The sequence below is a fragment of the Somniosus microcephalus genome, chromosome 14, assembly GCF_052327205.1.
Source record: "Somniosus microcephalus isolate GS21.2 chromosome 14, FLI_Smic_1.0, whole genome shotgun sequence".
Taxonomy (NCBI): Eukaryota; Metazoa; Chordata; class Chondrichthyes; order Squaliformes; family Somniosidae; genus Somniosus; species Somniosus microcephalus.
This window is the reverse complement of record NC_141000.1, coordinates 876,202-903,806: the sequence shown is the minus strand read 5'-3', so window position 1 is coordinate 903,806 and position 27,605 is coordinate 876,202. Positions and strand designations below refer to the sequence as shown.

Sequence of the window (27,605 nt, the reverse complement as noted above, 5' to 3'; positions counted from 1 at the left end):
AGAGGTGGCGGTGAGGTAGAGCTGGGTGTCATCAGTGTACATGTGGAAACTGACAGTCTTTTTGGATGATGTTGCCAATGGACAGCATGTAGATGAGAAATAGGAGGGGCCAAGGACAGATCCCCGGGGGACACCAGAGGTAATGGTGCGGGAGTGGGAAGAGAAGTCATTGCAGGTGATTCTCTGGCTACGACTGGATAGATAAGAACGGAACCAGGTGAGTGCAGTTCCACCCAGCCGGACGACGGTGGAGGGGCGTCAGACGAGGATGGTGTGGTCAATTGAGTCAAAAGGTGTAGGCAGGTCGAGAAGGGCGAAGAGGGCTAGTTTACCATTGTCCTAGTCACATAGGATGGCGTTTGTGACTTTGATAAGAGCCGTTTCGGTACTGTGGCAGGGGCGGAAACCGGACTGGAGGGATTCAAACAAACATGGAGTGCCAGGACAGATGGGCACAGATTTGGGAGGCGACAACACGTTCAGGGACTTGAGAGGAAAGGGACATTGGAGATGAGCGATAGTTTGCAAGGACGGAGGGGTCATTGGTTGATTTTTGAGGAGGGGAATGATGACGGCAGATTTGAAGGAGAGGGGGACAGTAGCCGAGGAGAGAGAACCGTTGACAATATCAGCTAACGTGGGAGCCAGGAAGGGAAGTTGGGTGGTCAGCAGTTAAGTGGGAATAGGGTCGAGGGAGCAGGAGTTGATTTTCATGGACAAGATGAGCTCGCCAAGGACACAAGGGGAAATAGGAGAGAAACTAGAGAAAGATGCGAATTCAGGGCTAGGGCAGGGGAGAGCCTGAGAGGAAGTTTGGCCTGGTGGGCTAGGGGAAGACAGGGAAGCGGCAGAGGCAGCTGAACAGTCCCAATCTTAGTGACAAAGAAGTCCATGAGCTCCTTGCACTTGTTGTTGGAGGCGAGGGTGGAGGAGGCAGGGGAGAGGTGTTTAAGAAAACAGTCTGCAGTAAAGAAACCAGGGGTTATCTTTGCATTTCAAGATGATCCTGGAATAGTGAGCAGTTTTGGCAGACGAGAGCAGGGCCCGAAGTGCTTTATGTGGTCCAGGCAGATCTGGCGGTGAATGGCTAAACCAGTTGTCCACTATATCCGTTCAAGTCTGCGTCTCTTGGACTTAAGGGATCGAAGATGAGGGCCGTACCAGGGGGAATGGCCAGGGTGAGAGAGTAATTGTTTTAATAGGGACTAGGCCATCAAAGGTGGAGGTGTGGCTGTGGTTGAGCAGATTGGTAGCTGCAGAAATGTCATGATGAATGGAGGGCCAAAGGCCAGATAATTGGGATTTTGAAAGTGCAATTGTAAGTGAATTGCGAGAGTTTTTTTCTAGGGGCAGGCACAGAATGAAGTGGGGTTGCAGGGGGAAGGGGGATGTAGATGGAGAGCGATAAAAGGAAGTGATCAGAGATGGCCTTATCTTTGATTGGCATGACGGGAGTAGTGAGGCCAGGTGAGATGGCAAGGTCAAGGGGGTGGCGTGAATATGGGTTGGGGAATTTATATGGAGGGAGAGATTAAGGGAGGATAGGAGGGCAGTGAACAGAGGAGAGAGAGCAAGATGAATTGAAATGGAAGTTGAAATCGCTAAGGATGAGAAGTCGCTCGGTGCAGAGGCTGAGGGAGGAAAGCAGTGAAGATATCTAGGTGAGAATTTTTTTTATGGTCTTGGGTGGGCAGTAGAGAATGAGGATTTTAAATGAGAGGTGAGAGGGGTGGAATAAGGTGAGATGCTCAAAGTGCCAGGGGAGTAGGGGGACAGACCAAGGTGTGATTTGGTGATAAGCCACACAGCCAATGCGGCAGTTTGGTGGAAGGTAGAGTCGGGGGGGCGGGGGGGGAGGCTTCATTTAGGGGGAAGGTGTCATCACCCCTCAGCCAGGTTTCCGTCAAGGCCACGATGTCGACGTAATCATTCACAATAAGCTCATGGATGGCAAGGGCCTTGTTCACAAGTGAACGGACATTCTAGAGGGAGATGCAGAGAGGGTCGGTGATGGCTGATCCACTGACAGAGTCCGCAGGGTCAGCACTGAGTTGGACGGGATGGAGATTGACAAGATTAGCCTCCAGTGGGCACGCTGAGCGGGCAGGTCGGCGAGAGAGTAGGATGGGACAGTTGGGGTTGCTGCTCATAAAGAGGCAGCGACGAGTGCCTTGATGGGCCCTTCGGAGGCGCAGAGGGAAACTGTAGGCTTATCTGAGAGGGAGTCAAACCTGGGCTGGCGGCAGGAGAGTGGGGAGATTGAGGATTGCTGATGGGTTGGGGTGGGGATTTGGAAGGGCAGAGTACTCGGGAGGGGAGAAATGAAAGGAGGTATGATGACATTATGTATGATGGTATTATTCAAGAAGGAGTTAGATATATTTCTTAAGGCTAAAGGGATCAAGGGATATGGGGAGAAAGCAGGGACAGGGTACTGAATTTGGATGATCAGCCATGATCTCATTAAATGGCGGAGCAGGCTCGAGGGGCCAAATGGCCTACTCCTGCTCCTATCTTCTATGTCTATGTTATTCTATGACAGGAGAGAGGGGTCTAGGGAGGGTAGAGAGAAAAGAAGTTAAAAAGGGTGAGAAAAAAGGGGAAATAGAAGTGATGGGCTCGAGTTCGGAGTGGCAGCCAAAATGCATCGGCGAACTGTTGTCCAAGATCAGAGACAGATGCGGCGGGCAAGTGAAGTCCAGAAGCTATTTGAAGGGTAGAGTATCAGGGGATGCACTATTGGAGCTATTTTCGTTGATCCAGGAGCTGTGCAGAATCTGTTGTGGGGCCGAAAAAAGCGATGGTGAAGTTGGAGGTCACCATAAGATCCAGAAGCAGCGGAGAAATGTACTTCAGCCCAGGAGCGTGAAACTCTAGACAGGAACCAGACTATAACTGAAGCTGAAAAACCAGTAGAACCAGTAGGACAGTCACAGGCTCAGCAGGTAACAGCAGCAGTGGGGGAAGAAACTGAGCAGCAGATCGGAGACACAGCCGCTGCGACTTACGGTGTAGTCCAGTGCAGAAGCGTAGATTTGATGTCCAGAGAAGACTGAAGGCGATTAACAGGAGCGTTATCAAACAAAATGTTACACCAAGCCACATAAGGAGATATTAGGACAGGGAAAGAGCTCGTTTTTAAGGAGCGCGAGGTTTATTTTTATTCATTCATGGGATGTGGGCGTCACTGGCAAGGCCGGCATTTATTGCCCATCCCTAATTGCCCTTGAGAAGGTGGTGGTGAGCCGCCTTCTTGAACCGCTGCAGTCCATGTGGTGAAGGTGCTCCCACAGTGACTTTGTCGTAGCGGTTTGGTACAACTTGTTACGCCATTTCAGAGGAGAGTTAAGAGTCAGCCACATTGCTGTGGGTCTGGAGTCACATATAGGCCAGACCGGGTAAGGACGGCAGATTTCCTTCCCTAAAGGCCATTAGTGAACCAGATGGGTTTTTACGACAATCCGGTAGTTTTAAGGTCACCATTCCAGATTTATTTAATTAACTGCATTTAAATTCCCCAGCTGCCGCGGTGGGATTTGAACTCACGTCTCCAGGTCATTAGTCCAGGCCTCTGGATTACTAGTCCCGCAACATAACCACCATGCTACTGTTCCCGGTAAAGAGGTGGAGAGAGGTTTAGGGAGGGAATTCCAGAGCTCAGGGCCTAGGAAGCTGAAGGCACAGCCACTAAGGGTGGAGCAATGAAAACCAGAGATGCGCAGGAGGTCAGAATTGGAGGAACGCAGAGCAACGTTCCCCTAATTTCTTTTGGGTGCGAGGAGCCACACGGCCCATTCACAGTTTTGCACATGCGCAAAATTTAAGATTAGAAAAGCCAGCCCCGGACTGTGCGGGACCAGCTGAGAAGAGGGAACGTTGACGCAGGTATCTCGGAGGGTTGTAGGACTGGAGGAGGTTACAGAGATAGGGAGGGGCGAGAGGAACACTGTTAAGTCTCAAGAGTTTATTAACCTTGCTTGTATAACAATTAAAAGAGTACGCAGGAGACAGAGTTCAGTTAACAGCCATTACTTCCAGAAGAATCTCTTCAACTTAATGCACTCTATTTCCCATAGTGCACTGCACATCACAACTACGGTAAGCTATGTGGGACAATTCAAATACAACATTCAAAATACACAACATCTCCTCCCCTCTTACATTAGATGTCCCAATAGAACCACAAAATTTTTAAAACACAATAACCTGTTATACCCATGGGGATTATTCTGCCCCAGATAAAGGGTAAGCCTCTGAACTATAAGTTCAAACGTATAGGGGCCCGCCGCTCTCTGGTAGGATACCGGCGGTCAACCTGGCTCTCCATTTCATTGTCTCTCACAGGCGACGTCACCACAGGTGTAGGCGGCTGGGGTGCCTGTATACAGGTCTCCCTTGCTGATGAGATAGGGGCTGAAGCGGCTGCTTCCTCAGAAGGTGAGCCTCTCGGTGTAGAAGGCGGATGACCCACAGCGTCACCCAATGGCAGATAAACTGCTGTTGGTGGTTCAGTGGGTGTTGCTGCACTTCGTAGAAGCTGATCGGTGTGTCTCTTCCAGACAATGTCCTCGGGTGTCTGTACAGTGTAGGATACTGGAGTCTGTGCAATGACAGTAGCAGGAACCCACTTAGGTCCACCACTGTAGTTCCGTGCCAACACATGTTCACCTGGACTGAAGACTCTGTCTTTGGAGCGTTGTTCACGTCGCTTGATCTGCTTGTCCTGCTGATACTGTACCACGTCTTTCACCTTTGGCGGTTTCAGCAGGCCGAAGTTGGTTCATAGCTCTCTTTTGAGCAGTAGAGTGGCAGGTGATGCTTTTGTGGTCGCATGTGGTGTGTTCCTGTAACTCAACAGGAAACTATTCAGGCGCTGATGAAGCGTTCCCTGGCCTTGCGATGCCTTTAGAGAGTGTTTCATGGTCTGAACAAACCTCTCAGCTAGACCATTGGTCGCAGGGTGGTATGGTGCAGCCCTGATATGTTGTACGCCATTCACCTGCAGGAATGTAGCCATTTCTTGTGACACCCACTGTGGGCTGTTGTCTGAGACAAGTTGCATCGGACCTAACTTCTCGATGGTCTTCTCAGCGGTGGTGGACCTCATTATAACAACCTCTGGCCACTTACTGTGCGCGTCAACAGCCACCAGGAACATTCTCTCCTCGAATGGACCTGCAAAGTCTACGTGAATGCGGTGCCATGCTTCCTCCGGAAAGTCCCAGGGGTGAAGAGGTGCAAGCTGTGGCACATTACGAACTCTCTGACATGAGGAACAGGTTTTAGCTTTGTCCTCAATCTGTCCATCCATACCCGGCCACCAGAAGTAGCTCCTCGCTATTTCTTTCATACGAACCATTCCGCAGTGTCCGGAGTGTAGTTGCTGTAACACTGGTTTCCGTAGTGATGGTGGAATAACCACTCTCCTCCCCCACAGCAAACATCCAGACTGCACCGACAGTTTGTTTCTCCTTAAGAGATATGGTTTCAGGTTTGGGTCATCGCTGTCAAGCTTGCCCCTGACGATAATGTCCAGCACTGCAGACAGCACTGGGTCGTTTCTGGTGTTTCGTCAGACCTGTGTCGAAGTAACAGGCGCGTTCTCCACCTGCCTAAAATAGCAGATGTCCATGCTACTCGTCATAGGCTTGGTGACAGGCAGCGGCAACCTGGAAAGACCGTCGGCATTGCCGTGCAGGTCAGACTTGCGATATCTAATGTCAAAGGTGTGTGCAGACAACAGCAGCGCCCACCTTTGCATTCTGCTCGCAGCAAGTGACGGAATCCCTGTATGTGGCCCGAAGATGGTCGTGAGAGAGCGGTGATCTGTTAGTAGGGTGAACTGTCTCCCATACAAATATTGGTGAAACTTGCGAAAGCCAAAAACGATGCTCAGTGCTTCTCGTTCTATTTGGGCGTAGTTAGTTTCAGCTCTGTTCAAAGTCCTAGATGCGAATGCTATCGGCTTCTCTTCTCCGTTTGGCATGATATGAGAAACAACTGCTCCCACACCATATGACGATGCATCACAAGCTAACTGTATTGGTAATGAAGGGTCAAAATGCGTCAAAGCCTCTGACTTCAGGAGCGTGTCCTTTGCTGTCATGAACGCCTCCTGGCACTTGTTAGTCCATTCCCACTTCTTGTCTTTACATAGCAACCAATGCAGCGGCCTCAGCATCGAGGCTAGGTTCGGTATGAACCTTCCATAGTACTTCAGTAACACTAGAAAAGAACGCAGCTGGCTGATATTTTCAGGTGCTGGGGCATCCACGATTGCCTTGGTCTTGGACGGTGCCTTGTGAAGGCCTGTGGCATCGATCACATGACCGAGGTACTCAACTGATGCTTGAAAAAAATCGCATTTATCCCTGCGAACTCTGAGTCCATAATCCCTCAGTCTCTGTAGCGTTGCGTCCAAGTTACGCAGATGGTCTTGGTCATCACACCCAGTAACTAAGATATCATCTAAGTAGCACTGGACTCCAGGCAATCCACTAAGGATCTGGTCCATAGCACGTTGGAAAAGCGCTGGAGCTGATGTAATTCCGAAAGGAAGTCGACGATACCTAAATAGGCCCTCGTGCGTCACAATAGTCAGCATTTCTCGTGACTGTTCATCCACATGCATTTGCAGGTAGACTTAACAGAGGTGGATTGTGCTAAACTTCTGGCCCCCAGCAAGTCCCGCAAACAAATCATCAATATGGGGAAGCGGATATTGCTCCACTGACAATACAGGGTTAACGGTTACTTTAAAATCTCCACATATCCTAACTCCAACCCTTTCTTGAGCACTGGTACGATGGGCGTTGCCCATTCACTCACGCTGACTGGTTCTAGTACTCCGCTTTCAACTAGGGCTTCTAAGTCAGCCTCGACTTTTGGTCTGATGGCATAAGGTACGGGTCGTGCCTTCATGAACTTGGGTTTGCTATCCTGCTTAATACAAAGCTTCACAGTAATATCTTTCATACTACCCAGTTCTCCATTAAAGACTTCTGCGTGTTTCTTTAAGATGGCGGGTAAGCCTGGATCATTGTGTGACATCATGTAGACTGATGACCAGTCTAATTTTATTCTCTCCATCCACGAACGTCCCAGCAGGGAAGGGTAGTCTCCTTTAACTACGTAGAGTGGTAACTTCCTAGTTTGTCCATTCAACTGAACTGTGACCTCAGTGATACCTCTCACGGTTACTCTTTCACCGGTATATGTCTTTAACCATGGTGTGGAGATGCCGGAGTTGGACTGGGGTGGACAAATGTAAGAAGCCACACAACACCAGGTTATAGTCCAACAGCTTTATTTGAAATCACAAGCTTTCGGAGCGCTGCTCCTTCTTCAGGTGAAGTGGAGAAATGCATAAAGACACAGCTTATATAGTCAGAGAATCATGTCAGATGTTTACAGGTAACCTTTTCAACTGCCATTTATCACACCTCGGCAGAGAGATAATCACAGCAGTCAAAGGTGTGAATGGTGTCCAAACAGGTCAGTCAGGGAAACATTACATCAAAGAACAATGAGGTGGGGTCACAAGGGGTCAAATATTGCAGATGCTGGGGTCTGTATGAAAAACAAAAAAAGACAAAAAACATTTTTTTTTGGCTGGAAATCACAGCAGGTCCGGCCGCATCTGTGTAGAGAGAACAAGCCAATGTCGACTCGAGTCTGGATGACCCTGCGTCAGGTGGTGTTACATGTAGCGTGACATGAACCCAAGATCTCGGTTGAGGCCGTCCTCATGGGTGCGGAACTTGGCTATCAGTTTCTGCTCGACGATTTTGCGTTGTCGTGTGTCTCGAAGGCCGCCTTGGAGAATGCTTACCCGAAGATCGGAGGCTGAATGTCCTTGACTGCTGAAGTGTTCCCCGACTGGGAGGGAACACTCCTGCCTGGTGATTGTTGCGCGGTGTCCGTTCATCCGTTGTCGCAGTGTCTGCATGGTCTCGCCGATGTACCATGCTCCGGGGCATCCTTTCCTGCAACGTATGAGGTAGACAACGTTGGCCGAGTCACATGAGTATGTACCATGTACCTGGTGGGTGGTGTCCTCACGTGTGATGATGGTATCTGTGTTGATGATCTGGCATGTCTTGCAGAGGTTGCTGTGGCAGGGTTGTGTGGTGTCGTGGTCGCTGTTCTCCTGAAAGTTGGGTAATTTGCTGCGAACGATGGTCTGTTTGAGGTTAGGCGGCTGTTTGAAAGCGAGTAGTGGAGGCGTGGGGATGGCCTTAGCGAGGTGTTCGTCATCATCGATGACATGTTGAAGGCTGCGAAGAACATGGCGTAGTTTCTCCGCTCCGGGGAAGTACTGGATGGCGAAGGGTACTCTGTTGGTTGTGTCCCGTGTTTGTCTTCTGAGGAGGTCTATGCGATTTTTCGCTGTGGCCCGTCGGAACTGTCGATCGACGAGTCGAGCGTCATATCCCGTTCTTACAAGGGCGTCTTTCAGTGTCTGTAGGTGTCCATCGCGTTCCTCCTCGTCTGAGCAGATCCTGTGTATTCGCAGGGCTTGTCTTTATGCATTTCTCCACTTCACCTGAAGAAGGAGCAGCGCTCCGAAAGCTTGTGATTTCAAATAAAGCTGTTGGACTATAACCTGGTGTTGTGTGGCTTCTTACATATGTCTTTAACGCTAGGTTAGCTGACTGAAGTGGAAGGTGCTTTAATGTCTTTTTGTAACTGTCTCTGACATAAGAGATACTGCTGCCCTGATATCGATCTGCATTCGCACAGGCTGCCCCTCCAGCAAGGGTGAGACCCAGTAGCCATGCGAATCCCCAGCTACAGTCAGCACGTTCAGTGATAATGCCTCCTCTGAAGTGTCACTTGTCTCTGTTTTGTCCTCTTCTACAAAGCGGACATGCTGCTTTGTCTTTTGTCTGAATGTTTTTTTTCTTCCTTCCATCTTTGACGCTTTCTCTGTGTCCTTTTTATTTCTGCATGCGTGCTGAATATGTCCCTTTTTACCACAGCTGTGGCAATCCATGTCCACACACCAGCATGCAGACGCAAGATGCCCCGTTTTGCCACAACGGAAGCATGGCCCTTGGCTCTCTGTTCTTACTTTGTGCACTTTTTCTGTTGCACCCAACTGTTGAGCTTCCTTAGCTGCCAATTCCGTGGAAATACTGATTTCAATGGCCTTTTGTAGAGTCAGATTACTCTCCGTTAATAGTCTCTTCTGTATGGCTTCAGTTCTCATACCACACACTAGCCTGTCTCTTATAGTATCATTTAGCACGTCATTAAACTCACAGTGCTCTGATAGTCTTTTTAGTGCAGCTACAAACATAGTCATTGTTTCTCCTTCTTCCTGGTTACGCCTGTGGAACCTAAACCTCTCAGCTATGACTAGGGGTTTGGGTGAAAAATGCCCTTTTAGTATCTCCACAATTTCGCTATATTGTTTAGTCCCTGGTTTATCTGGATGCACTAAAGTATGCAAAAGATTGAAAGTCTTTGGTCCCATCACACTTAACAATGTAGGTACTATCTTGTTCCCTCCAATGTCATTTGCTTGTGTGAAGTATTCAAATCGTTCTGTGTATGAGCTCCATTGTTCGACATTCTCATCAAACGGTCCAATGTTACCGATAATTCCAGCCATTTTCCTTCTCTCAGGCTCCTAATTATCATTCACTAAGGATCCTTCCAATGTTGAACTCAACTAAAATCACTATCAGTTATTTAGTGCTTCAATTCACAGATCGTTTCACAGTTGAATAAATGTCCTTCCCGATTTACTCACTGCTTTTCCTCCCCTTCCTCAAGTCGTTAGTACCTTATATGTCGTCTCGTCTTCCCGCCATTGCAAGCTCCTTTATCCTCGAGCCAGCCTCACTTTAATTAACTGTCCACGGCAAAAATAACAGTTTTAAAAACGTAAAACCTGACTATCTTCCGCACAGCAGAGCCACGTAAGTTCAGACATCCTCGTCGCCACTTTTGTTAAGTCTCAAGAGTTTATTAACCTTGCTTGTATATAACAATTAAAAGAGTACGCAGGAGACAGAGTTCAGTTAACAGCCATTACTTCCAGAAGAATCTCTTCAACTTAATGCACTCTATTTCCCATAGTGCATTGCACATCACAACTACAGTAAGCTATGTGGGACAATTCAAATACAACATTCAAAATACACAACAAACACAAGGATGAGAATTTTAAAATTGAGGTGTTGCTTAACCGGGAGCCAATGTCGGCCAGCGAGCACAGGGGTGGTGGGTGAACGGGACTTGGTGCGAGTTAGGACACAGGCAGCAGAGTTTTGGATGAAAATTTACCACTAGTTACATGAATATAGAGACTGTGTGTCCACAAGCTATAAACTGCAAGTATTCTAGCGGAGCTACATTCCCTTTATAATAAAATCCCAGAGAATCTGAAGTATTGTAAAGTCTGAGCTCCATGTCTGCTTGCTGCAGACAAGAGAAAATCATCAGCACAGAACAGCCATTTAACAAGTAGGAGAACAGCAAGTAAAAATGTCTCGAAGGCTACTGTATCAAGCTTTAGCACCTTTAGTAATTTTTTCTTTCAATCTACTGTAACAAGTTGAAGCAAGGCCAGGACCCAGTGGTCAATTAGACACACAGACCAGAGCTTGATGGTTAAAATAACTCAGGTTTATTCACTCCCGGCATTTGTGTAGTGATGAACCAAACGGTGACAGGGTTGACTTTCCTGTGTACCTCTTCTCACTCTCAGTTCCTTCCTCTTCAAACTCCTCTCCCCAACGGAACTATTTCCTTGTCTTTTACCCCTATAGACTAGGAGGCGTTCCTAATGAAAGGCAAGTAAGGTCAAGGATTTCTTAAAGCTATACCGCCTTGCCTTGGTCATTTTGATCTTTTATATAACTTCTTAAAGCTGTACCCCTATCGAGGATACAGAGCTCTCAAAAGACTATGGCTCCCATATTGTTCCTCTCTTACTCTGTTGCACTACAAACATCCCGTAAGATACCATACTGGAAAAACTCAGCAGGCCAGGCAACATCCGTGGAGAGAGAAATAGAGTCAATGGCCTAGATTTTCAGTGTGCCGTGAGGCGGGCTTTTAGGCGTGCGGGGGGCTAAAATCCCGAATTCGGGGGTCCCGACACCATCCCGCCCAAAACCCGCCTCCACATAAGTTTCAAAGGAGGCAGGTACCCGCCCCGTACTGGGACCCGCCGACCCGAGGCGGGAAGGGATTAGTGCCAATTAACTGCCTGTTAACAGGTAGTTAACAGGCAGTTTTTAGCCTAATCCCTATTTTGAAGGGTGTCGTGTGGGATTCCCGACGGCTCCAAACCACGCCAGGTTAGAGCAGGCGGGCCGTCGGGTTGAAGGACTTGGAGGGGTCGCGATGTCGGTGTTCAGTTGAGTGATGGGTGCATGAGTGCAAAGGTAAGTGTGTTTGGTGTGTCTAAAGTGTGTAAAGAAGTTTAAATTACCTGTACTTACCTTAACAGCCTTTCTTCCTCTAGGCGTCGGGAGTCCATCATTCAGCCGGCACTGAAAGCAGAATGGCTGCAATCTGTCAAAAGTGACAGCCTGCAGCTTTCAGTGCCGGTGAGAGTTCTAACTGAGTCTGCGTAGAAGGACTCAGGTTAGAAGTCAGACCGTCAGTGTTTGACAGCTTCAAACAGCTGTGAAACACTGATATTTCATCTGTCAAAATCTCTTGACAGATGAAATTTCAGTCTGTGACGTCACCTGTTGCCGGGTGGCCCAGCGGGCTCAACAAGGTCAATCAAGGGAAAATCGCGTGGATTGGCCGAACGTCGATGGAGGCGGGACTAAAACCCGAAAGTTGTAGTCCCGCCTCCTTCCCGACTGCTGAATGAAAATCCAGCCCAATGTTTCAGGTCGAAACCCTTCTTCCAGTCCTGACGAAGGATTTCGACCTGAAATGTTGACTCTATTTCTCTCTCCACGGATGTTGCCTGGCCTGCTGAGTTTTTCCAGCATTTTCTGTTGTTATTTCGGATTTCCAGCATCCGCAGTATTTTGCTACCGGAGGTTACCATCACTGACATGCAGATTTTATGCTGCAGTTTTATTTTGCCACAACAATTTAAATTGAAATAGCAATCAAAATAAGTTGACGAAATTGCTATTAATATCAAAAATGACCACCTTTATCTTTATTAAACCATTCTTGTGTAGGAAAGGTAGGATTCCCACTGCAGCTTGCATCCTTTTGGGTGAATTGGGAATATCTCTGCTGTTATTCAGCCATTTTCCAATGTAAACGTTTGTTCCACAGGGTGGATTAACAAACCCTCCAACAATTACATGACTTGTTATCTGCATGCCCGGCATTAAAGAATCATTATTGTAAGTGCGGCATGATTGGCTGCTATTTTTTCATTGCCACTAACAAGATTGCTTCCTCAGGAATTGCAACTTTACTAAAATGTGCAATGCCGTGATTTTATTAGCAGCTCATTCATTTTTTAAAAGGCAACTCAGACAGTTTTTTAAAAAGGAATACAAATTGTGTTTTAAGGAAGAGAACAAATATAGTTACATTTTCCACATTATTGGAATGTTCAGCTTTCATATATAATTGAATGCTCAGCCAACAGGGAAATATACCGAAAATAAAAGCAAAATACTGCAGATGCTGCAAACATGAAATAAAAATAGAAAATGCTGGAAAATACTTAGCCGATCTGGCAACACCTGTGGATAGAGAAAAATTCTCTGCACAGATTCTTCCTGACCTATGGCGTGTATTCGAACACTTTCTGTTTTTATTAAGAGAAATATACCTTGTGTGCTTTCCCTTTAAATGGTTAGTGCTAATTTAATATCTGTCTTGGTCCATAATTCTACTGCACACAAGGAGTGTTATGTCATTGGGTTCTTAATTCTAGATATAGTTCTTTGGACAGCTTCTCAGACCACCATCTCGGCGAGTCCTCATTTCCTACAGCCTGCATTGTGCCTTTCATGGCTCAGTGGGTAGCATCCTCGCCTCTGAGTCAGAAGGTTGTGGGTTCAAGTCCCACTCCAGGAATTTGAGCACAAAAATCTAGGCTGACACGCCAGTGCAGTGCTGAGGGAGTACAGCACTGTCAGAGGTGCCGTCTTTCAAATGAGACGTTAAACCCTCAGGTGGGCATAAAAGATTCCATGGCACTATTACAAGAAGAGCAGGGGAGTTATACCCGGTGTCCTGGCCAATTTTTATCCCTCAATCAATATCACTAAAACAGATTATCTTGTCAATATCACGTTGCTGTTTGTGGGAGCTTGCTGTACGCAAATTGGCTGCCAAATTTCCTACATTACAACAGTGACTCCACTTCAAAAAGTACTTAATTGACTGTAAAGTGCTTTGGGACATCTGGTGGTCATGAAAGGCGCTATATAAATGAAAGTCTTTCTTCCTTTTCAGCTGCCCCATATGAGTTGCGAACCTCCAGAACTTGCTGGTTGATTTACGCTGCTCTGCCATTTACTTCACACAAACAGCATCTTGCCCTTAGCCCACTGTTATTTTTAAGAACTTGCTGGATTTACACATTAATTGGCTCTTAAACTCGCCGCAGAATGTTAGGGCTCGTACTTAACAGTATAAGTACCCTTTTAACGACGTGATAATTGTTGATGCGATGCCAAACAACCTCTCCGGACCAGAAAAGGAACAATTTAAACTGTTCAATCTCATTCCTGCAGGTAGTAAATTGTTATTAGAGATTTGAAAATTGTCAAATTTAATTTTTTTCTTACTTTTCCTTTCTGCCTCTTTTTTCTGTGTCTCTTATCGAATCATAGAATAGTACAGCACAGAAGGAGGCCATTTGGCCCATCGAGTCTGCGCTGATTCTATCGAAGAGCAATCCAGTTAGTCCCACTCCCCATATCCCTGAAATTTTTTCTCTTCAAATATTTAACCGATTCCCTTTTGAAGGCTAATATTGAATCTGTTTCCACCGCCCTATCAGGCAGTGCATTCCAAATCCTAACCACTCGTTGCGGAAAAAACATTTTTCCTCACGTTGCCTCTGGTTCTTTTGACATTCACCTTAAATCTGTGCCCTCTCGTTATTGACCCTTCAGCCATTGGAAACAGTTTCTCTTTATTTACTCTATCTAAACCCTTCATGATTTTAATCACCTTTATCAAATTTCCTCTTAGCCTTCTCTGCTCGAAGGAGAACAACCCCAGCTTCTCCAGTCTATCCACATAACTGTAATCCCCCATCCCTGGAACCATTGTAGTAAATCTCCGGAGTGATTATTTGCAAATTCTATGGGGCGGACATCGTCCTTCCCCCACCGGAACCGCGCATGCGCATCTGACGTTGTGGTTGCGCATGTGCACCGGAGGTTCCAAACGTGCATGCGCCTAGCTACAGAGCTGTAGCCTCAACCATGCTTTCCTCCCTGTGGAGAAGGTCAGGGGATTGAAGAGGGGAGAGGAGAGGGGATCGGAGGGGGGAGGGAATCGGAGAGGAGAGAGGGGTCAGGAACTCGGGAGGGGGGGAAGAGAAGGTCAGGAACTCAGGGGAGGGGGGAGTGCACGGAGAGAATAGTGGGAATGGGAGAAGAACGTAATCCAGGTCTAGGGGCGGGAGAACGTGATCCAGGTCTGGGGGCGGGGGCGGGGGATGTGAGCGAGAACGTGATCCAGGTCTGGGGGCGGGGACGGGGGATGTGAGCGAGAACGTGATCCAGATGGGAAGACAGATCACATTCTCCTCCCTCTGTTAGAGGTGGATCACGTTCTTCCAACTGGATGAATTAGTGAATCCTTACTCACACATTGAGCAGGTGAACGGTGTGACTGCAACGATGAACTTTCAACGCAGATGGGGAACTGAATCCCTTCTCACCCCACACCTCGCACTCAAACACACCTGACACACGTACCCACAGACGCACCGCACACACACGCACCCCACAGATACGGTTCCTAATTAAAGAATTTTTAGCACTGCCAGAAGGGGAAAAAACATAAAACTCCAAAGAAGTAACTAACCCACTAATTAGAGAATAAATTAGTTTATTTTACCAGCCAAGGACAATTATAATTACAATTGCAGAACAGTAGATAACAGAGGATCTTCACAAAGCTAACTACACTTCCACTTTCTGTAGGCTGCCTGACAAGACTGGATCAAATTACACATTGCAGACTGCTCCACAACAGGCAGGATCAAATTCCATATTCCACACAAACTGTTAGGTGTGTCTTGTCCTCCAAGGGGACCAATCAGAAATCTGGTCCAACCCACTGGTGTTGCAAATAAACCCTGCCAAAAATCTCTTCTGTACCCTCTCCAAAGCCTTCATGTCCTTCCTAAAGTGAGGTGCCCAGAATTGGACACAATACTCCAGCTGGGGTCGAACTATTGTTTTATACTGCTTTAGCATAACTTCCTGGCTTTTGTGCTCTATGCCTCTATTTATAAAGCCCAAAATCCCATTTGCTTTATTAACTGCTTTATTAACCTGTTCTGTCACCTTCAAAGATTTGCGTACAAACACCCCCAGGTCTCTCTGTTCTTGCATCCCCTTTAATCCAATCTTTCTTTCGCTCTCTTTATTTCTCTTTCTGTACCTGATTTGACTCTAATTCACCCTCCTTCTCTGTCGTTCCTCTGTTTCTCACTGGTTAAGGAGATACTCTGTTGACTGAGGTCCCAGATGCCCCATTGCCCTTGCCACACCGTTATCAGCTCGCATTTCCAGTAAGTTACAGCGCTAACATTATTCGAGCTGAAGGATGAGGGGAAAAGTTGAACTAATGGCGTGTGCCACGAGATGTCCCATTCCAGCAAGATTTGGCCCAATATCTATGTTCAGGGTTTTATGTATTTAAACATGTTGTGAGTGAACCTGTTTTTTAGACCAATAAATATAATCAAAGAAAATAGTATTTCATGATTTTGTTTAGGGCCACTTTAGTCCCAAGAATGACAAATAAAGTGAATGACTACTTAATCTGCTTTTTTAGTCGTGTATTTTAGTTGAGGTAGCAATGTTGGTCCTGATACCAGGAAAACTCCCTTTCTTCTTCAAATTGTTCCACGGGATCTTTTAAATCCATCTGAACGGGCAGACAAAGCCTCAATTTAACGGCTCATCAAAAGGATGGCACCTCTGACAGTGCAGCACTGCCTCAAGTCTACACTGAAGTATCAACTTAGATTTAATGCTCAGTGCTGGAGTGGGGCCTGACTCAACAACATTCTGACTCAGAGTTAAGAGTCCTACCAATTGAGTCAAGTTGACAAATACTGTGGAGGTGGGAAGACAACCAAAGATGGCTACAGTAGATTGGCACCAGTCATTCTGAAGGAACAGTATCCCAAGTCTGTTCCCCCCATTTGATAGTAAAGTATTCAACTATACAAAAAAGAATATGGCAATATCATCATAAGTTGTATACACACCACAAACACTGAGGCAACAGTAACTAACAAAGGTCCCCATTACTCTGTCTGATAATAGCCCCAGTAGCTATTAGTCAGGCCAACCTCCCCATCACTTGGATAGACTAACGACAACAGTGAAATCATACCGTGAAGCTGTTGTTGACGTTTTTTGTACTTGATTCGGCAACACTTGCATCAGACAGATCAACTTCATCAAAAATAAGGGACTGTGAAGTGAAAGGGAAAAAACAGAACAATGTAAATAAAAGTGACAACTCACTCTGCAGACATCCTTTTTTCCCTCAGGAAACCATGTATCCGACACATGCGAGGGCTCTTATCGCCATGTTTGAGAATATCCAAATCAAGCGGTTGAGAAATCTACAGCCATCTGTAGAGTTTCTGTTTTCTCAATATGGAGTGGGCACTCACCCCTACTTACCCAAGTCCAGAGGCTTTAGGTGCAGGTTGGTAAGGACAAGGCTGAGGGACCCCAAGTAAGGTTTCATCACATGTCTTCCTGCCTCTAACTGCCCCGCCCAGTCAAACAGCTTTTTCTCCCATTTCCAATATTTTTATAACTAATAAGTGAAAGTGTTCAAAGAAAATGAAAAAAAAACACTTTTTTAAATGCCCCAATGATTTTTCTCCTGGATTGCTTGCAGCAGTGTCCAGGAGGTTAATCTTAAATTCCTTGAGACTCCAGGGCAATCCTGAAGGGTTGGCAAACCTAACCCCAAGTGGGAACAGGGTTACTACTGGAGTTTAATTGACTAAAACTGCCCAGCTTACCAAAACAATTTCCCACTGTTGGTCCAGCTGGTTGGTAAGGACAAGGCTGAGGGACCACAAGTGCGGCTCCATTTGTGAGCTAGGCCTGCTGGTTCCATTTGTGAGCTAGGCCTGCTGGTTCCATTTGTGAGCTAGGCCTGCTGGCTCCATTTGTGAGCTAGGCCTGCTGGTTCCATTTGTGAGCTAGGCCTGCTGGTTCCATTTGTGAGCTAGGCCTGCTGGCTCCATTTGTGAGCTAGGCTTGCTGGCTCCATTTGTGAGCTAGGCTTGCTGGCTCCATTTGTGAGCTAGGCTTGCTGGCTCCATTTGTGAGCTAGGCCTGCTGGTTCCATTTGTGAGCTAGGCCTGCTGGTTCCATTTGTGAGCTAGGCCTGCTGGCTCCATTTGTGAGCTAGGCTTGCTGGCTCCATTTGTGAGCTAGGCCTGCTGGTTCCATTTGTGAGCTAGGCCTGCTGGTTCCATTTGTGAGCTAGGCTTGCTGGTTAATCATCAACAGTATCTTGGGGTACTGCAGACCTGTCTGGTTCAGGCATTGGATTACTGAATCAACCACAGAAGGTCTACTTGGTTCCAAGCTTCCACCTCCAATGTGTCATCTTGGTGTCACCTCAACCCCAAAGATAACAAACTGACTGTACAAATCATACTCCCAATAAAGTCAGTGGATTAGCCCGGCTTTTTTGGGGGGTGGTGGGGCGGGGGGTGGTGGTGGGGGGCGGTTGGCCTTAACACTTCTTGTTCATTAAAGGTGAAGAGGTGTCAGTGCGGCAGAACAAACACTTTTTCACATTTTCACATTTCGTACTAAGCATCAAATGATCCCAAGTCAAGCTTGACCCAGATGCAGTTTAGAACTCCCTCTATTCCATGCCAATAAAGTGCCTGAACCCAGACTTCAGAAGAGCAACAATTCCATTTCCCACACCAGTTGTCCTTGAGGCCCTTCTGAACAAGATTGCCAATTTAGTGCTAAATTACAGCCAATTTTCTACTGTAGACGCAAGCTCAGTCAGAGCTCAGATAACACTGCTCACTTCAATTAGATTTTTTACAGCCAACAGGAAGTGTAGGTATTCTATCTGATCAATCTGGGCACGGATTCAAACCCAGGCTCCAAAGGTGGGATCACCAAATGATGCCGAGATCTCAACCATTTTGTTGCTTTAATTATTTTAAGCTGAAAGAAACTGGGTACTACATATTGCAACATGTGTTTGTTTACATATTTTCTAAGACAGCATTAGACGTATGATAGCACTCAAAGGGGTTTAGAATAAACTGACTTTTTATGAAAGTCTAGAATAGCAAACAATAAAGTTGAAGTCCTGGCCAAATCCATTAGAAAACAGCTCATTAAAACCAAGTGACGCAAAAGTATATCGCAACAGAGTTCTGTCCAAAAATTACGCTCATTTGCGAGGATATAAAGTTAAACATGTCAATTCTTTTTTCTTAGTATATTAGCAAACTGCTGAAAAATGATCTCAACTTTTAAATAAAATCTTGTCAATTTTTTGTCAACAAACAGCAAATAAGATAACTGATTAATGAATCTGTTTCTGGTCGTGTTGACCAAATTATTAGGAAAATCCCTGCTCTAATTCGAATAGTGCCACGGGATATTTTACCTCCAACAGGCAGACAAGGCCTCGGTTTTGAGATACCAATGGAGGGGATGAATTCTGAACCATTTATCCTCACGCCAATATATAAAGCAGACGGATTGAATTCAGCCGTGGTACAGTTCTTCACATTGGTCTCACGTTGTGAGACAACACTTAGCTCATCTGTCTGAAATTAACTTGCCATTAACGCACTTAAATAAATTGGTAAATGTCTCTGCTAAAACACCAGAGAGGAATTTCAACTCGAGCACATTAAGTGTTTGTATACAACTCTTCCACGGCATCGTTTAAGGCCACAATGTTTCAATTGTCATGCAGCTTCCGAATTTGCTTTCATCTGACAGATGTCAAGGGATTTCTTCTAAAATACTAATCTCAGAGGATTTTCACATTCCATTTCAGTATTTATAGCAATTGGGTTACTTCAAAGTGATCAGAAATTAAAAGCATGAATCTTTAAAAACAATGTTTTTATTGGTTACCCTCCTCATGTGTGCTGAATTACAGAAACACTCTATTTTTCCAATGGGTCTTTTAGAGGTCCACCTCATCCCACCCCACTCCACCCCACCTCACCCCACCCCACCTCACCCCACCCCACCCCACTTCACCCCACCCCACCTCACCCCACCTCACCCCACCTCACCCCACCCCACCCCACCTCACCCCACCCCACTCAACCTCACCCCACTCCACCCCACCTCACCCCACCCCACCCCACTCAACCTCACCTCACCCCACTCAACCTCACCCCACCCCACTCCACCTCACCCCACTCCACCCCACCCCACTCAACCTCACCCCACCCCACTCCACTCCACCCTACCTCACCCCACTGCACACCACCCCACCCCACTCCCCCCACTGCACTCAACTCCACTCCACCTCACCTCCCCCCACTCCACCCCACCCCATCCCACTCCACCCCACCTCACCCCACTCCACTCCACCTCACCCCACTCCGCTCCACCCCACCCCACCTCCCCCCACTCCGCCTCACCCCACTCCACTCCACCTCACCTCCCCCCACTCCACCCCACCTCACCTCCCCTCACTCCACCCCACCTCACCTCCCCTCACTCCACCCCACTCAACTTCACTCCACTCCACCCCACTGCACTGCACCCCACCTCAACTCCCCCCACCCCACTCCACTCCACCTCACTCCACTACACCCCAACCCACCTCCCCCCACTCCACCCCACTCAACCTCACCCCACCTCACTCCACTCCACCTCTCCCACTCCACCTCACTCCACCCCACCTCCCCCACTCCACTCCACTCCACCTCCCCCCACTCCACTCCACCTCACCCCACTCCGCTCCACCCCACCTCCCCCCACTCCGCCTCACCCCACTCCACTCCACCTCACCTCCCCCCACTCCACCCCACCTCACCTCCCCTCACTCCACCCCACCTCACCTCCCCTCACTCCACCCCACTCAACTTCACTCCACTCCACCCCACTGCACTGCACCCCACCTCAACTCCCCCCACCCCACTCCACTCCACCTCACTCCACTACACCCCAACCCACCTCCCCCCACTCCACCCCACTCAACCTCACCCCACCTCACTCCACTCCACCTCTCCCACTCCACCTCACTCCACCCCACCTCCCCCACTCCACTCCACTCCACCTCCCCCCACTCCACTCCACCCCACCTCCCCCCACTCTACTCCACCCCACCTCCCCCCACTCCACTCCACCCCACCTCCCCCCACTCCACTCCACCTCCCCCCACTCCACTCCACCTCCCCCCACTCCACTCCACCCCATCCCATTCCACTAGCTTTTGCCTCTGACATCTCTCCCAGGCTGCTTTGGGTTGATTTTTCCTCCGCAATTTAGCCCCCATTCTATGCTCCTCTCCCACAGTGAGCTGCCTGAGCTTGGTCGCTTACTGTGTGAGGAATGGCAGACACACAAACATGTCGGAGCACTCAATGCTGGCTCCTGTCCATCACAGCCAGATCATTCTTATTACAGTGAGTATACATTTGCCAGCGCTGTATAGAAGCCTTTGCTGCTTGCCTCTGTGACAACAGCAACTGTATTTAAAATTGACTGGAAAGGACAATTTGGCTTCCTGAGGGAGTGAAGAGGTGCTATTTGAACGCAAGTTCTTTCTTACTGAGGAAAACATTCAAAATTCAGTGAGAATTGGCGAGAAATAGCCGACAAGCTTCCGCAGTATCTTGCTATCGTATTGTTTGTAGGTATTCTCCAGTCGAGCTCTCTGAAACTCTCTACCCCATTCTCCCCACATTGCCACCTCTCCCTCTGCTTTCATAAACCACCTCCCCCTGCCTTCAGTTCCCAAGTCCAGCCTCTCCATTTCCTAAGCTCTGTGTCCACCGTATCCTATTCTGCACCATCTTCCTGCACGTGAGTAGCACTATATAAAAATGCAAGATGTTGTTGTTATTAAATATTTCAATTCATATCCTAATAAATTTCCTGTACGAGTTACAATTTTTAAACAATCTAGAAAACCAGAGATGAGGAAAAAAACTATTCGGCACACTGAACCTCATCCCTCCCGGACCCTCAATCTCCCAGCAAGGGATCTCATTGTAATCTGAATCACCCCAATGTTTTTGCCCCTATTGCCTGGCTTGGTCGATCACTCCAAATGGTTATCACTCTTCGAGTAAATAAGCTATTTCTCCGATAGCTGTTCAAAATTTGCGTTTTACTAACTTCAATTTATGTTCCCAGATTATTTTCTTAATGTGCTCTGATTAATATAATCTAGGCTGGCCTCATGTTTATATACATTTTATATACTTTAATGAGCCCCCCACCCTTCTTAACTCCTCTCTAGACTGCAGAGCTGAATTATCTTTCATTGTTCCTCATAGCTCATCCTCTACACTTGGGATTGGTCTTATTGCTTGTATTTTGTATGGTTGTGACCAAAGCTGCACACACTGGTGTGCTCTGGCGGTCTGACCAGTGCATTATAAAACCTCAGCACAAATTCTGCAGATTTATAAGGGTAGATTTTCCTCTTTGGTTTCCCCCACCCCCGCAGGAAGTAAAGGGCCTTTACGCCATTTCTCCACCCTCACTCTGCTGCCTCGATTAGTCGACTGCCTGAGAGCCAAGAGAGGGATTTTTTATTCTTTTTAAATGTAGGAGTGTAGGAGGTGTGGGCTGGTGCTTGGGGTGGGGATCCCCTATTGGTACATGGCCTGCGGGGTGGTCCGCACCCCTGGGGTCTACCTGCCTTTCTTCCACCACATTCCAGGGCCACAGGAACCCTGTTTTCCCAGATTGTCCATGCTTCCCTCCTCCTCTGCTGTCACCATTTACACCTCCTCTGGACCCACCTTTTGTTTCTTTACTTGTCCCATTACCACCCCCTTTTGCCTCGCACCATCATCCCTTTTGTCATTTAATCACTCCCGCCCTCCACCCATCACAGACCTTTTCTTTTGTTCTTTCATCTCTCCTTCCCCTTTTTCCCAGGCTCTGCATTTGCTTAAATATGTTTGGAGGAGAAATTGGCTAACACCCGAAAACTGGCTTGGAGATCGCGAAACGCGATTAACCCACGCCCGTTCATCGTGTTGCAGGCAGCACGTTAACTTGTTGCTGCCTGCTGTTTTAACTGATTGCTGTGTGCAGCCAGGGGAAGCGTTGTTTGAGGGCACCGATGGCAGCATGGCTCTCATTGTAGGCCTGCTGTACACGTGTGTGACATGAATCTTGTCATTCATGTGAAAATGACTTATGTAATAATACTGGGCGGCCTGCTGGTGGCACTGTCCAGGGAGAGTATAAATACTCGGGCATGGGCCCAGCTTGCTCAGGACATTCTTTAACAGGAACTAGTGAAGGACACAACTAGATCTCCATGTCGAAAAACAGTTAATTAAAGTCTTGTTTAATACTCAGACCGAGTGCCCAGTAGTTTTCTTACGTCAATGTGCGTAGGTTCTGGACCGGAGTCATGAGCCATGTCCTGAGTGGATAGCCCTCGACGCATAGTAGCCAGCCTTTGACTTGCCACGGTGGGTCAAATACAGGTGGCACAGAGGACTACCGCAGAATAAAGGAATCCTGACTGCTGCCAGGATAACCAGCATTCACCTGCATGATGCGCTGTCTGTAGTTGCACACCAGTGGCACATTGAGGGAGTGAAAATGGTCGCGTTCACATGAGGCGCCGCAAAGCAATGTGTAGCACCCTGAACCATGGGGAATCATACAGCACAGGAGGAGGCTGTTCGGCCCATCATGTCTGTGCCGGCAATTTGAAAAAGCGATCTCTTTAGTCCCACTCCCCTGCTCTTTCCCCATAGCCCTACAAATGTCCCATATTCAGATATATCCAATTCCCTTTTGAAAGTTACTATTGAATCTGCTTCCATCGCCCTTTCAGGCAGAGCATTCCAGATCGTAACAACTTGCTGCATAAAACAATTCCCTACCTGGATTTTTTGCCAATTATCTTTTTTTTAAATTATCTTAACTCTGTGTCCTCTGCTTACCGACCCTCCTGCCAGTGGAAACAGTTTCTCCCTATCTGCTCTATCAAAACCCCTATAATTTTGAACATCTCTTTTAAATCTCCCCGTAACATTCTCTACTCCAAAAAGAACAATCCCAGATTCTCTAGTACCACATAACTCCCTCATCCCTGGTACCACATAACTCCCTCATCCCTGGTACCATTCTAGTAAATATCCTTTGCACCCTCTCCGAGACCTTGACATCCTTCCTGAAGTGTGGTGCCCAGAATTGGACACAATACTCCAGCTGAGGTCTAACCGGTGACTTGTAAAGGTTTACCATAACTTCCTTGTTTTTGATTCTCTATGCCTCTATTTATAAAGCCCAGGATCCCGTATGCTTTTTTAACAGCCTTGTCAACTTGTCCTGCCACCTTCAAAGATTTGTGTATGTGAACCCTCAGGTCTCTCTGTTCCTGCACCCACTTTTAAATTGTACCATTTAGTTTATATTGCCTCACCTTATTTTTCCCTCCAAAATGCATCACTTCACACTTCTCTGCGTTAAATTTCATCTGCCATGTGTCTGCCCATTTCACCAGTCTGTCTATACCCTCCTAAAGTCTGCTACTATCGTCCTCACTGTTTACTACATTTCCAAGCTTGTCTCATCTGCAAACTTTGAAATTATGCTTTGTATACCCAAGTCCAGGTCATTAATTAATATATATAAAAAAGAGCAGCGGTCCAATACTGACCCCTGGGGAACACCACTGTATACTTCCCTCCAGTCTGATAAACAACTGTTCACCACTAGTCTCTGCTTTCTGTCTCTTAGCCAACGTTATGTCCATGCAGCCACTGCTTTCATTAATCCCATGGGCTTCAATTTTCTTCTGAATTCCTTACTGGATTTATTCGTGACTATCTTATATTTTAGCCCCTAGTTTTGGTCTCCCCCACAAGTGGAAACATCTTCTCTACGTCTATCCTGTCGAACCTCTTCATAATTTTAAAGACCTCTATCAGGTCACAAAGTCTGCAATCTGTGCAAACCCATGTGCTCACTCCGCCTGCTTGTCTTTGGGATGAGGGACTGAGATTAAACTGTTTCTCTGTGTATACACAGAGCCTTGGTGACCTCCCTTGTGCAGCAGTGCACTGCAAATTGCAAGATGTTGCTTGCATCTCCAACAGCAGCCTGGAAGGAGCCAGTCATCCACCCGATAATGTGGAAAACTGCCCAGGTATGTCCTGTCCACAAAAAGCAGGACAAATCCAATCCGGCCAATTACTATCAGTCTACTTTCAATCATCAGCAAAGTGATGGAAGGTGTCGTCGACAGTGCTATCAAGTGACACTTACTCACCAATAACCTGCTCACCGATGTTCAGTTTGGGTTCCGCCAGGACCACTTGGCTCCAGACCTCATTATAGTCTTGGTTAAAACATGGATAAAAGAGCTGAATTCCAGAGGTGAGGTGAGAGTGACTGCCCTTGACATCAAGGCAACATTTGACCGAGTGTGACATCAAGGAGCCCTAGTAAAATTGAAGTCAATGGGAAAACGCTCCACTGGCTGGAGTCATACCTAGCACAAAGGAATATGGTTGTGGTTGTTGGAGGCCAATTATTATACATTACTGCAGGAGTTCCTCAGGGCAGTGTCCTCGGCTCAACCATCTTCAGCTGCTTCATCAATGACCTTCCCTCCATCATTAGGTCAGACGTGGTTATGTTTGCTGATGATTGCACAGTGTTCAGTTCCATTCGCAATTCTTCAGATAATGAAGCAGTCCGTGCCCGCATGCAGCAAGACCTGGACGACATTCAGGCTTGGGCTGATAAGTGGCAGGTAACATTCGCGCCACACAAGTGCTAGGCAATGACTATCTCCAACAAGAGAGAGTCTAACCACCACTCCTTCAACAGCATTACCATCGCCGAATCCCCCACCATCAACATCCTGGGGTCACCACTGACCAGAAACCTAACTGGACCAGCCACATAAATACTGGGGCAACAAGAGCAGGTCAGAGGTTGGGTATTCTATAGCGAGTGTCTCACCTCCTGACTCCCCAAAGCCTTTCCACCATCTACAAGGTACAAGTAAAGAGTGTGATGGAATACTCTCCACTTGCCTGGATCATTGCAGCTCCAACAACACTCAACAAGCTCGACACAATTGAGGACAAAGCAGCCCGCTTGATCGGCACCCCATCTACCACCTTAAACATTCACTCCCTCCACCACCGGCGTACCGTGGCTGCAGTGTGTACCATCTACAAGATGCACTGCAGCAACTCGCCAAGGCTTCTTCGGCAGCACCTCCTAAACCCGCGACCTTAGCACCTAGAAGGACAAGGGCAGCAGGCTCATGAGGACACCATCACCTCCAAGTCACCCTCCAAGTCTCCAAGTCACCCTCCAAGTCTCCAAGTCACCCTCCAAGTCTCCAAGTCACACACCATCCTAACTTGGAAATATATCGCCGACCCTTCATCGTCGCTGGGTCAAAATCCTGGCACTCCCTCCCTTGTGAAGGAATGAACCATATAATCTATTCAGAAAAAGACACCATCTTATGAAAGAATTCTGGCCTTATTAAAACATGACAAACCGGGTTTGGAAACCGAACAATGAAATAGTTATGAAAGAATTCTGGCTATTGAGATAAGACAGTTGTTGACCCTGAATAAATAACCTTATTGAAACAGAAGGTGCACGGCTCTGACAGGCTGACTTTTGGGAACAAAAACAATGGTTCACCCTGGATAAGGTGTTTTAATTTAAACTTCGTAAAAATAAGCAACATCTGCCCTCGTAAAGATGACATAAAATAAGGGACACCTGCCCTTCACACCGTTTTATATGGTCAACCCAGAACACCTAGAGATGCGACAAGATTTTGGAATATTACAAGCTGATGTGGCAGTAAAAATTGCAGAGGTCAGCAGAAAGATGAATAGGGATAATTGACTTGCATCAGCAGAAAACCTTAAAGGAAATACAACTGGAAAAGGGTATAAATATTGAAGTTTCAAATGAGATAGCAGAGTCGCTTTAATCAGGCAAGGCGATTCTCGGCTACAGAGGCGGCTCTGTGGTCTACAACTCTTTGTACCTCGGGGATCAAAGGTATTTGATATTGATGGATATCCTGTATAGAAAACTTTAAGAACTGTCATACTGTAGCGAAGTTAAGATTTAAAAGTAAGATTCTCTGTTAATAATAAGATTGTATTTTTTCTCTTTTTAGAACTGTTAACGTTGTGATTGATTTACCAACTGTAAATTGCATGTCGGTTCTTTTAATAAATCTCACATAAGTCTTCTGTATCAATAACTTGCGAACTCAATCTCTGTAAACTCTTTGGTGAAGAGTTACATAATTCTGAAGGAGTTCTCCGGCCCCTCTTAATATCCGGGACCTTATAGTCTAGCTAAACTTATTAAAAGCGCTATCTGGAGGACGGTAACATTCTCGGGTTGTTCCTTTCCTTTAAGGAGAGATAGCCCGGACCTTTAGACCCAGTTAAGCGTCTTTAGGATTCGGCTACGTCAAACTTTAGTTGAAAGTGAATGTCTGAGAAATACGCCTGATCCGGAATAGCCCCAAAGGGGCTAAGACTAGTAAATATCCTTTCAACCTAACAGCACTGTGGGAGTACCTTCACCACATGGACGGCAGCGGTTCAAGTAGGCGGCTCACCACCACCTTCTCAAGGGCAATTAGGGATGGGCAATAAATGCTGGCTTTGCCAGCGAGGCCCACATCCCAGGAACGAATAAAAAAAATGCATAAAAGTTAAGAGCCACTGGTCACCTTGACAGCCACAGGTTTTGCTTTGAGGCTGTAGTTGTGACTTCAGCAGTTGGCAGATTTCAGTCACAACCTCTTTTATGATGCGAAGACATCTCATGCCTTGGTTGTCGCTGAAGTTAAGGTAAGAGAATTGCTCTCTAAAAACCCTGGGCGGATATGGCCTCCTGCTGAGAACCCTTCTCCCCCTCCTCCTCCTCCTTCCACTGCTCTGCGTGGCCTCTCTTCATTCTCTGCCTAATATTCCACCAATTTAGCTATAACAGGTCCAAATACAAATCCTCTTTGTTTTTCATTCACATTATGCTCCAGTTTCCACCCTGATTCTCTCCCCCTGCCCCTGGTCACAATAAGAACCATCACATCCCATAAGGTGGCCATCCATCTGATTTTGAACCTGAATAGTCCAGTTTTGGGGTGGCTGCACTGGTCATTTTGATAATTGAAGATTAGATTAAAAATAAAAGTCTGGTTTGCAATTCCTGCGATTAAGAGATGCACAAATGGGTCTGTTTCAC

The 27,605-nt window shown here is 47.0% G+C and overlaps 1 protein-coding gene across 3 annotated transcripts in view; it reads right to left on the bottom strand.

Annotated features, from left to right (window-relative positions):
- dgkh (diacylglycerol kinase, eta) overlaps positions 1-27,605 on the bottom strand; it is a 532,784-nt gene that overhangs the window by 271,971 nt on the left and 233,208 nt on the right. For 2 of the 3 annotated variants that reach the window (XM_086006091.1, XM_086006092.1), the window contains exon 3: positions 16,531-16,611. In XM_086006091.1, coding sequence (XP_085862217.1) covers positions 16,531-16,611 — 81 coding nt within the window. Of the gene's footprint in view, positions 1-9,790; positions 9,860-16,530; positions 16,612-27,605 lie in introns of those variants that run through there. The other variant, XM_086006093.1, reaches the window with a different exon arrangement.